The sequence below is a fragment of the Phaenicophaeus curvirostris genome, chromosome 6 (genome assembly GCF_032191515.1).
Source record: "Phaenicophaeus curvirostris isolate KB17595 chromosome 6, BPBGC_Pcur_1.0, whole genome shotgun sequence".
In the NCBI taxonomy this organism is placed as follows: Eukaryota; Metazoa; Chordata; class Aves; order Cuculiformes; family Cuculidae; genus Phaenicophaeus; species Phaenicophaeus curvirostris.
Genome location: NC_091397.1, coordinates 46,156,300 through 46,168,357, shown reverse-complemented (window position 1 = coordinate 46,168,357; position 12,058 = coordinate 46,156,300). Strand labels below are relative to the sequence as shown.

The 12,058-nt window shown below is 42.9% G+C and overlaps 1 protein-coding gene across 5 annotated transcripts in view; it reads right to left on the bottom strand.

Annotated features, from left to right (window-relative positions):
* The window catches only part of RBMS3 (RNA binding motif single stranded interacting protein 3), a 614,750-nt gene that overhangs the window by 447,962 nt on the left and 154,730 nt on the right, over nt 1-12,058 (bottom strand). For 2 of the 5 annotated variants that reach the window (XM_069860067.1, XM_069860069.1), the window contains exon 1: nt 1,630-2,011. The exons of 1 other annotated variant lie outside the window; for it this stretch is intronic. In XM_069860067.1, coding sequence (XP_069716168.1) covers nt 1,630-1,704 — 75 coding nt within the window. In that variant the 5' untranslated portion in view covers nt 1,705-2,011. Of the gene's footprint in view, nt 1-1,629; nt 2,014-12,058 lie in introns of those variants that run through there. 2 more of the 5 variants (XM_069860068.1, XM_069860072.1) reach the window with 2 other exon arrangements.

Genomic DNA, 12,058 nt, shown 5'->3' with positions numbered 1-12,058 from the left:
GGCGATTTTGCAGTCAAGCTACTCACGGCCGCTGCTGCAACAGCAACAATACACACTAACTGGTCACAAAGGTAAAATGCAATTTCGACCTTGAAAGGAAAAAAATCACCAGCCATAAAAATCACTCCAAATTACAGAAATTAAAAAAGGTTAAATTTTATACAATAAAAAAATAAAATCCTGCACAATAGAATGAAAGAAAGAGCAGAGCAAAGAACCGAGAGGTAACCCTGCCATGAATTACAAGGCTGTAATCACATTGAGCGGTTCTGGTGTCATCGTGACTCTAACCAGCCTGAATCGCAGTTTTGACAATTAGTTAATTTATACGATGCAGTAGTCAGGCCATAGAAGTTAACGAGAAAGTAATTTTATTAGCAAGGAGATATAACTTATCCTTTCAGAACTGCAGCCAGATCAACGTGCTTCAAAGCAAAAGTCTGGAGAAGTCAGCCTCCCCCATGGCACTTCACCACACACAGACGCACACGTCAAATGTCCCATGTGTTAAATTTGCCACGGAAGCACGACGTGCATGTGTGTGTGTGCAATGTCATATGCACGTGTGCAGACCCTGCATATTTTTGCCCCGTCCCAAAGGACGCTAGTTTATTGCCTGAAACTGTTAATCTGGGGCTGTGAGGTCACACTTCAGAACAGGATTTTTTTTAAAAAAAATATTTATCCTTACTTCTTTTTAATATAGCGCCCTAACAGGGTTTGCAGACTTTCATTTTAGGGCTTTCTTTTGTTACTGTCCCATGGTCACACAGGAAATGTTTTCAGAGAGCAGCCTATTATACAATAGCATTAGAAAAATAAATCTCTAATTAACTAACTCGCGGCCAGGTAGCACTGACTTCACGGAGGCTCTTTAGGAGATGCAGGCCTGCTTTCCCATACATTGGCATTTAAAAAAATATTAAGAAAAGAAAAAAAGAAAGAGTCAGCGCTCGGATACACTCTCCGAAAGTAGCTACGCTGTATTTCCAGAGCTTTTAAACGCAACAGACTACAGCCGTATCACCCTCAATATTTAATGAAATATTAAAAGCAGTGCAACGCACTGAAACAAACTCCACCAGCTTCACAGTCACTCAGCTCCTCTCTCTCTCTCCTCCCAGCTCCACAGCATCTTCTCCTCAGCTGATTAAAAGTTTGAGTTGCCTCAGCCAGCTTTTCTAGGAGCAAAACGCTTTTAAGCTGGGAACGGGCGGCAGAGATCACTGTAAGAGGCACTGAAACAGTGGTTCGTACTGAAACAGCGGTTGGTGCCAACGCTGTCTCGAACAATCTTTATCCTATGCTATAATAAACCCCCTACCTGCCCGCTGTTGCAATAGCGTTAACCGCACCGGGCTCCCCCAACAATAAAAGGAATTAACCGGTGCCAGCAGCCTTTGGGGCGGGGAGTGTGGGGGGGAGACGGTAAATTAAAATAAAGAAACGAAGGGGAGGGCAGACAGCAACCTCCCTGCCCCTCTCCCGCCTGCTTTCTGCCTCCCGGCTCGGCTCGGCGTGACACGGAACCCGAGCAAGGACGGAAAATCGCGGTGGAGCTTCGAGGCGAGCCCGCAGCGCCCCGCTCTCCATCCCCCGCCAACGGCGCCCGGCCCCGCCGCCCCCTACCTTGGTTTGGAGATAGTGGGGGTAGTAGTAGGTGTACTGGGGGTACATTGGCTGCTGGTCCAGGCGTTTGCCCATGTAGCTGGAGTCCTTCTGGCTGGCGCAGGGAACTCGTAGAGCAGGGTGTAGTGCCCCAGGGCCTTTCTTCCTTCCACGCCGCTATTCCTGACAGCGACGGAGCAGGCTGCCGAGACTTCCTCGCCTTTTTTTTATTTTTTTTTATACCCGCACGCTTACTTCCAGCGCACGCACATCTATCTGTGTGCGAGCGAGGAGGAGGATGGAGGGGGTGTGGGTGGAAGCCCCCCTACCCGCCTCCCCCTCCGGCCGGTGCCCGCCTGGGAAAGGGAAAAGTCCTGCGAGAGGAGCCGGCAAAAACAGTACAACTCCGAACCTCCGCAGAGCCGCCCGCTCGCTCCCGAACCCTCCCCTCTCGCTCCCCACCCACTCCTCTTCCAACAAAAAAAAAAAAAAAAAAAAAAAGAGAGAGAAAGAAAAAAAAAAAAGGAAAAATAAAGAAAAAAAAAAAAGAAAAGAAAAGAAAAAAAAAGGGGGGGGGGAGGAGGGAAGAGCCTTCCCCAGCCTAGTTGCCGCTGCCTCCCTCACGGAGTGACATGGTGCTCGGGGCTCGTCGTGTCTTTCATTCAAACCCCCTCCGCGCCGCCGGTGGGAGGGACCTCGTCGCGCCGCTCCCCCGGGAGCCCGCGCAGCCCCCGCCCCGCTCCGCTCCGCCGGGAAAGCCGGGGGAGGCAGGGGGAGAGCGGGCAGCCCCCGCCGCCAGCCAGCCCTCCGTTTACCCGTCGATTTATTTATTAAGGAGCAGGCGAAGGGGGGAAGGTCACGGGGTCCGGAGAAGGGAACGCGGAGTCCTCGCCTCCCTCCGAAAGAAAAAAAAAAAATAAAAAACTCCTCCGTAGCGACCCCCGGCTCTCCGCGGGGCCAGACATATTGACCGCGTACTTTGTCAGAGCGCTTATATAAGGCTTGGGTTGATTTAAATTGGGAACAAAATGGAGGCAGAGGGGGTAAAAGAGACAACTCGCCCGGTCTGACTTTGCCCAGGCGCGTGAAAGCGCTGCCGCAAAAATTAAAAGTTCCTTTTGCCCCCCTCCCCCCCCCTTTTCACCCCAAAGCAGGCGGCCCGGTCCAGGTGTGACCCCCGGGCCGGGGGAGGAGCCCGCACCTGCCACCTACCCGGGGGCTCACGGGGGGCCCCAATAATTCCCCCCCTGGAAAGACAGCGAAGGAAGAGTATGTCTAGCAACGGGACTATAAATAACCAGTAAGGCAGCGTGTGAATAACAAAATGCTTCCTCTTGTACACAAATCCCAGCGTTTCTCCTTTTTTTTTTTTTTTTGATCACTTATTCCTTTAACACGTCATCAAATTCCTGGGCCTTTCTACAGTGGCTTTGCCAGTTTATAAATTCGGGAGGGGAAAAATATGGGGCAGCAGTTTCTTTTTGTTTTTTATTTAAACCGTTGGTAGTATTGCAGCGGTGTTGTCAGCTGCTGTATTATCAACCAAATTGCTTCGAAAAAAACCCTAGAATTATAAAAAGAATTTCTTTAAAGGGATACTTCTCAAGGCTGGCAGAGCTAAAATTAGCCTTGCCAGCTGTGTTTTGGGTTGTGGGCACGTGCTCGCACATGACAGGAACATGGAAATATCACACTTCACTCTGGCACTTTGCTGGTCTCGTAAGCAAAGGGGTTTGCTACGGATTCCTAGAACCACCCCACAGCCGGTGAGTTCACCTGCAAAAGAAAGCGTCTGAGGGGAACGGGCAGTGCGCGAAGCTGTGCACATGCCTATATACCCATACGCATGACAAAGGTAGACTATACGTTCATCACCAGGCTAAAATAATTACTTGTTATTGGCATTTAGGTAGCAGTCCTGTGCCACACAGAAGAACAAGGTGCTGCTCTTGCACAAGTATTTGTCGTGTGCTTCAGGAGAAAAGCTTCAGCAAAATGAGTTTTCTGTTCCCAGAGCATTATACAGGCATTAGCCAGGTGCTGTGGCCCACCTGGAGGAGAACTGTGGCGCCACCACCCCAGCTTCCAAACCCGCCAAAATAGATGCAGAAGAAAGGACAAGTTGAGTAAACTATTGAGTATTTTCAGTTCCCACTGAAGTCCAACCTGGGAAGTCCCACACAGTCCGTCAGAAGCTCGAAGCACAGGTGAACGAAGAAGAAAGATGGGAACGGGTGAAAAAGCCTGCAATTCCTGGCTCTCAGCCCTATGCTGGGTTTATATTGCTTTAAATATGCTGCCTCTCACAGTAGCGTGTGATACTCTGGTGATACTCCTGCCTACGCTCTTTTTTTCTCCCCCCACCACTTTCCCTGAGGGTGAAATAGACTGTTTGAGGGTTGGTATCTGCAGAAGTGAACAGTGATTACTTGACGGTACGCGATACTTTGAGCCTGACAACTTTCAGATTGTTCTTTCAACTGCCAGAATTAAGTTGTTGTGCTTCTCTCCCCACCTTCTCACTTTTCCCTCAGGATATTAATGCAGTTTTTCTTGCTAAGCTGTTTGCTTGTAGAGGTGGATGTAACCAGATTTGGGGGAAGAGAGAACCTATGTGTACAGGGTGAAATAAAAAAGAAAAACTGAGGAAGGAGAAAACTGAACATTGTGACCGAGAGATCTACATGAACATGCAAGGTTTGCTGTGGCCATTATTTTAAGTCCATGAAGGACCATTTTGGCTATGACCACCTGACCACTGTGAGTCTTTCACATCATGCCATAAAATTTCAACATAAGATTTCCACACACTCCCCACTAGACACACTGGTCGGTAGCACTGGCAGTTCTTACAACTAGGAAGGGGTCTGGAGCTGCAGCAAAAGCCAGACTCCTACCTGAGTGGGTAACAGCTCCACCTTCCTCCTACTCTCTCCCAGCAATAGTCTTAAATATGCAGATGGTTTGGATATCCCTTTTCACCTGCAACCCTGACAAGTTGTAGAGCAGTCTCTGTTGTTCCAAGTACTCAGCGCCTTGCATGATTGAGCCTGCAGAGATGCAAGGCAGAGTGGAGGCAGCAAAAATAGAAATTCAATATAAAAGAGTGGGGGGCCAAGGGTAGAAGACAGGAGGCAATATAGCATAGCGAAAATGCAAATGAACAGCCACAGAAGCAGATTTAGATAGCACACAGCCTCTGAACAAATGCTAGTGCTGGAAAATGGAATATTTCCATTTGCAAAATACAGACATCAAAAAGATCATCTGTGACTCGGGAGCACACTGTTTAAATAGAATCCCCTTCATTTTCTGGCCTATGCATTTGAATAACTGAATCCACTTGCAAACTGAAATAGCAGTTTGCCTACCGAGTGTTAAGTATAACTGTTCCTCAAAAGAAAAGACAAGCTGTTCGATCCCAGTCAGCAACAACAAGCAAACTTTACAACTTTTTTTTTTTTTTCTCCCATTGGAGGGTCATTATCAAGCCCAAGCCAGGCCCACTAGCAAGAACCCAGTGAGCAAGCTGAGTCCCAGCGCACCTGACAAGTCACTGCTGCCACTGGTGTCACCGACCTAGGGGGAGATTCACAAAACAGGCAAGCAATAAGAATCTCTTCCACAGAAAATTTAGAAATGAAATAAAATAAAGGGAACAAACCAATTGTAAACCAGACAGCCAGATAACATTTTGAAGGCAGGCACCACAAAATATTAAATCGGAAAAAAACAAAGCCATGGATAAGAAACCTGAAGTTAGGTGACAGAAAAAAAAGAAAAGAAAAAAAAAAAGAGAATGCACCTCCAGGCAGCCTGAAGTACAGAAACTACATATGTTTGGATATATTTTTACCTTTCATAAAATGCAAATTTCTTCATTCACAAAAAGTGAGTTAAAAGAAAAAAGCAGACACATTGTAGGAGAAAATAATTCAGGAACTCTTCTTTGCTAAAGTGCAGTTCTACATTCATTTTTTTCTTTTTTTTTCTTTTTTTTTTAAATAAGCTTTTTGCCTATCCTGTGAAAACCTTCTGAAGTCACAGGTATCAGAATCAGGAGCAAATCAATCATTTTCTACCTCCTTGTTCTTGAAAAGTGGCAATACATATTCCAGAAGTATTAACTTTTAAGTCGTGTCAAAATTGTCTTAAGTCAGAACTTGGGAAAATTTGCTTGTTGGGCAGTGGAAATACATCTACCACCACCTAAAGGAATATAATAAGTTAAAGAGAAAAAAAAAGAACAATTCCCTTGGACTTACATCTCTGACACTGTCTTTGGCTTCTATTCTCTCTATTTACTCATTAAAGCTATTTCAAAGGAGACCATAGTGATGCTTGACAGCTTGTTTACAATAGGTTACAAGAAGAATAGTGATTTTATTTCCAGATCTGTCAGCTCCTTCAGTCTAGGTACCTTAAAACTATATTGATGAACACAGAATCTTGTTATCTAAATTAATCAAGCTGATTTACCTAAGGAGAGCTAACTGAATTTCTAACAAGCAATAGATATATCCTGATGGAACCGTCAGTAAAGTGTGTGGTAACTGGAGGATGTGGGGGAAAAAAAAAAAAAGACACAGAGGAACAAAACACTTAGCATAATGCCAACAGCATCAAGTGTCTGGGATCAACAAAATCTTCTGAGGTGGGGGATGCCACCATTTTCAGATGTCCTCCTTTCATTAGAGACCAGACACCACCTAGGATGGTTTTTCCCACGCACACTCATTTCCCACCTGTATGAAAACTGGGCCAGGTTTGCCCTCCTCACTTGAGCACTAACCATTGCAGCAGCTGCATATGGCCCAGAGTAAACCTGAAGGAGTTAATGTATGAGATTTTGGACAACAGAGTCTTGCTACCTACCTATCTACCTACCTACCTACTTACCTGTCTGTCTGTCTGTCTGTCTATCTATCTATCTTATCTATCTATCATTATATTTCATTATTTTTCACTTTATTATCTTCTCTCTTAATACTATGGTTTAGGTGCTTCCATTCGTCTACTTTTACATAAAGGTCCAATGCTAAAGAAAATCTTCAGAAAGCTGCAGAGTGAAACATTTTGGGAAAAAGTGAACAGTGAACATTCACTGCTATCAAATTGTTTGTGTTTTCCATCTAATATAATTTCTTGCCTGCAAAAGCAAATGAAGCTAGCAGCCAGTTCTACAGACATCTCAAAGCTATGCAATAAAGTCCTGTTTCTGCAGATATTAATGGATACAAAGTGAATAATATTTGTATTCTTTTATCTACAGTCTGTTTCCTACGCATCTCAGAATGCTTTGCAAGTATTAATTCATTCTGTGATACGGAGAAGAATTAAGTAACTTGACCAGTCAGTGGAGATACCCCAATTGTTGCAAAGAACGGTGGGTTCCTCTCTCCTCACAAACCCTTATTGCATGGTGAAGGCCAGAGCAAATACAGCTGACAGGGAGAAGGACTGATACTTCTTTTCAGTTCTGGTGGAGGTTCATGAGGGCTTTCTGAAAACACCAGGATTTTGCACGGGTTAGAATGTTCCTTTCAAGGGTGATATTTTCTACAGCAGCTCCACATCACAAGTGAGTAAATATTGCATCTGTTCTTGAGTCTAAATTTGTAGGATAAAAAGGGCAAACAAATTCCCAAACAGAAAAAGGACTAACCAAGGCCATTTCACTCTTGTGGCATATTAACTCAATGCTACCAGCATTGGATGTGGTACGATTTCAGAGGGAGAAAATTATCCACTTCCCACCTTCCTCCTTCTGTAGTCCTGCTTACTATTCACTTTCCCTACCCTCTGTTTACTTAAAATGAGATTGTAATCAGGGAACATGAGATTTTTTTCTTAAGGAAGTTTATTTCTGAAGGTAATGGGGAGACGTAAATATGCCGCCCGTTTACTGAGACTCATAAACACATAAGAACACAGGCAATTAATTGTCACTGAGAGAGTTCCAGTGAACACAGAAAAACCTAGCTTTTTAGGGCATGTTTAACTAAATGTTCACCCATCATGTACTGGATTACTTAGTGAGATATTAATTTTGTGCTCCAGCTGAGGGTAATCACAGAATAAACTGGAATTATTCAAGATGCTCTATGAAATTACATCAAGGGTAAGCTTAAGAACAAAGGCCAGCAGGAGTTGAGCCTCTCAACTTGAAAGGAATTATCTTTTCCTCTAATTGAAGTGAGGGCTGTGTTGTTTTGTTTTTTCTTTCCTTCCTTTTGCTAAATTTCCAACAACACTCCTTGGCAGAAGGTCTCCTTGCAATGGGGCTATCACAATTCAAGCCCAGGAGCAAGGGCTGATCTGTCTGGGAAAGTTTACTAACACAACTGTACCAGCATCCTCCAGAGCTAGTTTTACCTCCATAACACCTTCTGTGGGCATTCTTGCCCTGGAGCGATTACGCTGGTAAATTCCCCTATTTACGTAAGCCCAGAAAGACTAGAGGTCTGGGTTCTGTTTTCCTGCCAGTGCTGTCCCTGTGACCTTGGACAAACCACTCCTCTCTCCTTCCCTTCTGTCTCTGTCTCATGAGCTTTGAGTGGAAGCTCTTTATGGCAAGAACAAACTCTGTGTTTTTACGATACCACAGGGGAACCTTGATTTTGGTGGGGCAGAAATCTATAGCAGTGAATGTAAACAGCTTGTTCTTCCACCATCCCGACAGCTGCTCTTAGAGAACTCACAGGCTGTGGCATTTATTTTTGCATGGGAAAAAGTTAACAATAGGCAAGAACAGAGGGTCATCTCAGGCTGCATTCCATCACTATCAAATATAATGCTTTCTGCTTTCTCCATACTTATCTTCCCCAGCATGCCAAGACACATTTCTTCTTGTCTCTTTCATAACTGGCAGGCTTATTTGCCCACTACATAACTCTTCATCAAATGCTGGCTGTAAATAAGGCCGGAAGGAGTCTTTGCGAATAATTTCTATTTCATCTCCCGATAGAGCCCCTTCTAAAATGCAGTACAATTAGGAAAATACCCTTGTAATTCATCCCAAAATTTCATTCAAAAGTGTTTGTAAACATAAATTTACATTATGACTATTGAAAATTTTATGGGTTTGATGAAATATCAAAATATGACCTTTTTTTTTAGTTCAAACTCTGATATTTATTTTTTTCATACAAATTCTGCCTTGACCCAACTTTGTTGCCCTGAAAAAGGAAAAATCAAAGTCTAAAAAAAGTCTCGCAATATGTTTTTAAAAATATCTTAAGCAAAAATTGCCTCTTTTTACTGTACACATGTAGGAAAAGACTGTTTAGGAATTATACAGATGAAATACCACTATTTAAATTAGTCTTTAGGGAAATGTGATCATCAGTTGTTTGTTTTTAATTGAAATTCATGACTGGGAAAAGCAATCTGCACTTCAGCTTGCCCCAGTAAGTCCTACAGTAATTCAGAGTCTATTCAGTCCAAAGTATTTTATAAAGGAAGCAAAAACACAGGTTAGGAGAAACTGTAATCTTTGGCCACAACAAAATGCTATTTTTCTCCTTCCTACCTAAACACAGTCGGGAAGTGAAGTGGAAAGCACATAAAACCACTTACTAGGACCTCTAGTGCCTTGTTATCAGCATGTAAAGCTTCCCCGTGACATTACAAGAAAAATTATAAGTGTCCACTAAATACGGAATCAAAAGATTGTGCATAACAATTCCCAAGAGAGGGGGAATTTCCGCCTCTCAAATTCTGCCTCACCCAGATAGGGAGAAAATGCACAGCAAATAGTGAAGTACAATACTGGGAGTTGGGTAAAAAGTTCCATGTGCAGGTAAGCTGGAAACTTGAACAAATTCTCCATTTTTCAAATCAGTTCAGTCTTTTATAGGAATAATAGCATTTTTTTTGTAATGGACAGCTTCCATTAACCACAGAACCAATGCAACCTGCCGTGCAAAATCAAACCTTATGTCACGCCAGATTACTGTCCATCATAACCAAAGAAAATGTACTGAACTGAATATATTTGGTTCAGGAAATCTGTATTTTGTCAGCTGGAGTATAGCTTATTGTCCATTAAACATTACCAAGCCTATTCTGAACGGAGCACACTGCAGAAATGTTTAACCTCCAAATCCTATACTTGTCAACTTTCCAGAACAAAACAGAGGGTGATACCTGACATCTAACAAAAACAGAGTTAGGACTGCCACTTTCCTGTACCGGAGAAATTCTTTGGGTGAGAGATCATTTATTTCCTGCAAACAGACAAATGCTAAATATAGTTCAATTCTAGCCTCTTTTTCTTCCTACTGCTGGTGCATCTTCAGTCTTGTTCATCAAATATCTTTTGCCTTCATAAAAAAATCTCATCAAATATCTATGTTCTTCATCTAAAAGTTATCTGTTTTGAGAATGATTTGCTTGCTTTCTTTTATATATTCCAGCTGGAGTTTTAAATAAAGCACAGGACTCAAGGCTACTGTATTTTTATTAGGAGATGGTAGAAACTTTATAATGATTTCTATTCACGTTCAGCAAATGCTCTTCCCTATTGTTCTACCCTATTCACCTCTTCCAACATCCTATTCCCAAATCGTTTTTACTTTGTAATCCTTCATTCATTTTGTCTCCTCTTCAGCCCTGTCCCCACCTAACCTCTATCGTGCCAGCACAAGTACTTTCTTTTTCTTAACCTCCCCCCCCCTTTTTTTTCGCCCTGATTCCTCAGTCACAGTTGCTCTAGGCTCCACTTGTATTTTCTTACTTATATTGCAGCTCTTTGAATGTAGAATCAAAATATTCATAGGGGGGAAAAAAAGATACCCCGACCTATTCTATTTAACTTGAAATCTGTCCTCCTGTTGGGAGGAGAAAGCACTCTCTGCCATAAACATGTAAATTCGTGTTAGCTGAGGTGCCTCAGCAGCGTGGGGGACAGTTAGGGAGTTTAAATCATAGTAGATGGTGAGGATATTAAGTTCATTAATAGGGGAAGACTTGCATATCATAAACTGAGGATCCAATCATTCTCCCCTTCTACTGACTTCTTTTCAATAAAGAAATTTAAAATATTTCCTGCTAGGTATAGATGTACACAGCTTCCCTTCTCCTTACAACTGCAAGTTGCACACACCTGACATCAATAAGCTTGTCTTTTCAGGATCCTATGGCAGCAAAATATATCAGCTTAGAAAAATGAAACAGTTTTTGCCATGATTTCTCACCCCACATAAAATGGGTTAAGAATGAAAGGAGAAAATACTAAAAGCAAGTAGAAGGGAAATATTAATTGTTTGATACAGTTTTCCAGCTGAAATACTGACACAAATTCTGCCTACAGATAATTTGCAGTTTGGCCATTTGGTACATTCCCACAAAGCAAAGGTAGATGTTTCTGTACTGTGAAGACTTTGTAGAGGAGCAAAATCAACTTAATTACATTTAATTTGGGAGTTGTATTTTAGTAATAGGTATTTCCTTGTGCTAGTTGTTTTATTTGAATGCTTTTCCAGAAGGTTCAGTGGCATTCTGTCACTATGGGGGTTTGATACTTCCCATGTTATCAGATCTCCATTTGAGTGGACTACTGGATTGTCAGATAGCTACCATTTCAGCTGAGTGTTTCCATCCTACAGATCACATCTTCCCTTTAAATTCACAGTAAGAAATTTCAGTCAAAATATTTCTCCTTTTCTTGTTTCTCAAGAAAGATAGAAAGTTTTTTTCCTGTGTTGGAACAAAGTGCTGCAAAATGAAGGCAAAAAAAGTCCAAGCTCATCCAGCTTCTTCTCCTTGGATAATATCTGGAAGAAGCCCAAAGGAAGGCGAGATATCTTACTACGTGTGGAAAAGGGACCTGGAATTCGGCCAGAGGGGTGACTTTTTCTGCTAGGGATGTGCCTTTTGCCTTTGTTGTAAAAACTTTCCAGATTTGGCTACATGAGAAACATTTGAAATCACATAGACCCTACATGCTCCAGAAATACCTTCCAGGAGCTTCTGTTCCTGCATCCCTCCAGGCTCTCATACACCTTTACAGACAGACAGGGAAGGTCTCCTCCCTCTCTCTTTGCTGTGGGGAAGCGTGTGCACAGAAAGAGAAGCTGTGCAGGGCAGTGCTGGTCTCACCTGATCTGCACAGCATCAGGTAAGGATCACAGACGTGATAGGAGATGCTGTCATCTAGCTCTGGTAGTGCTGTGGGGTACTGCATTATTTTTGCTATTATGATACTGGTGTGGAGGTGTGGTGCTGCCCATCACTCACTGAGATGACAAGCTGTGGAGCTGGGGTCACAAAAGGAAATGGAAGAGTAATATGGGGATATGTCTAGGCTACCGGGGGGGAGATGGGGACAATACATCAAGGCACTGATGTTGTAAAAGGAGCCCAGAGTAAGTGTAAAAGTCCAGTGTCAAGAAGAATCAAATGGGGAGCTGGAAATACCTGTACAAAATGGGATGTAAGATTAAGAATT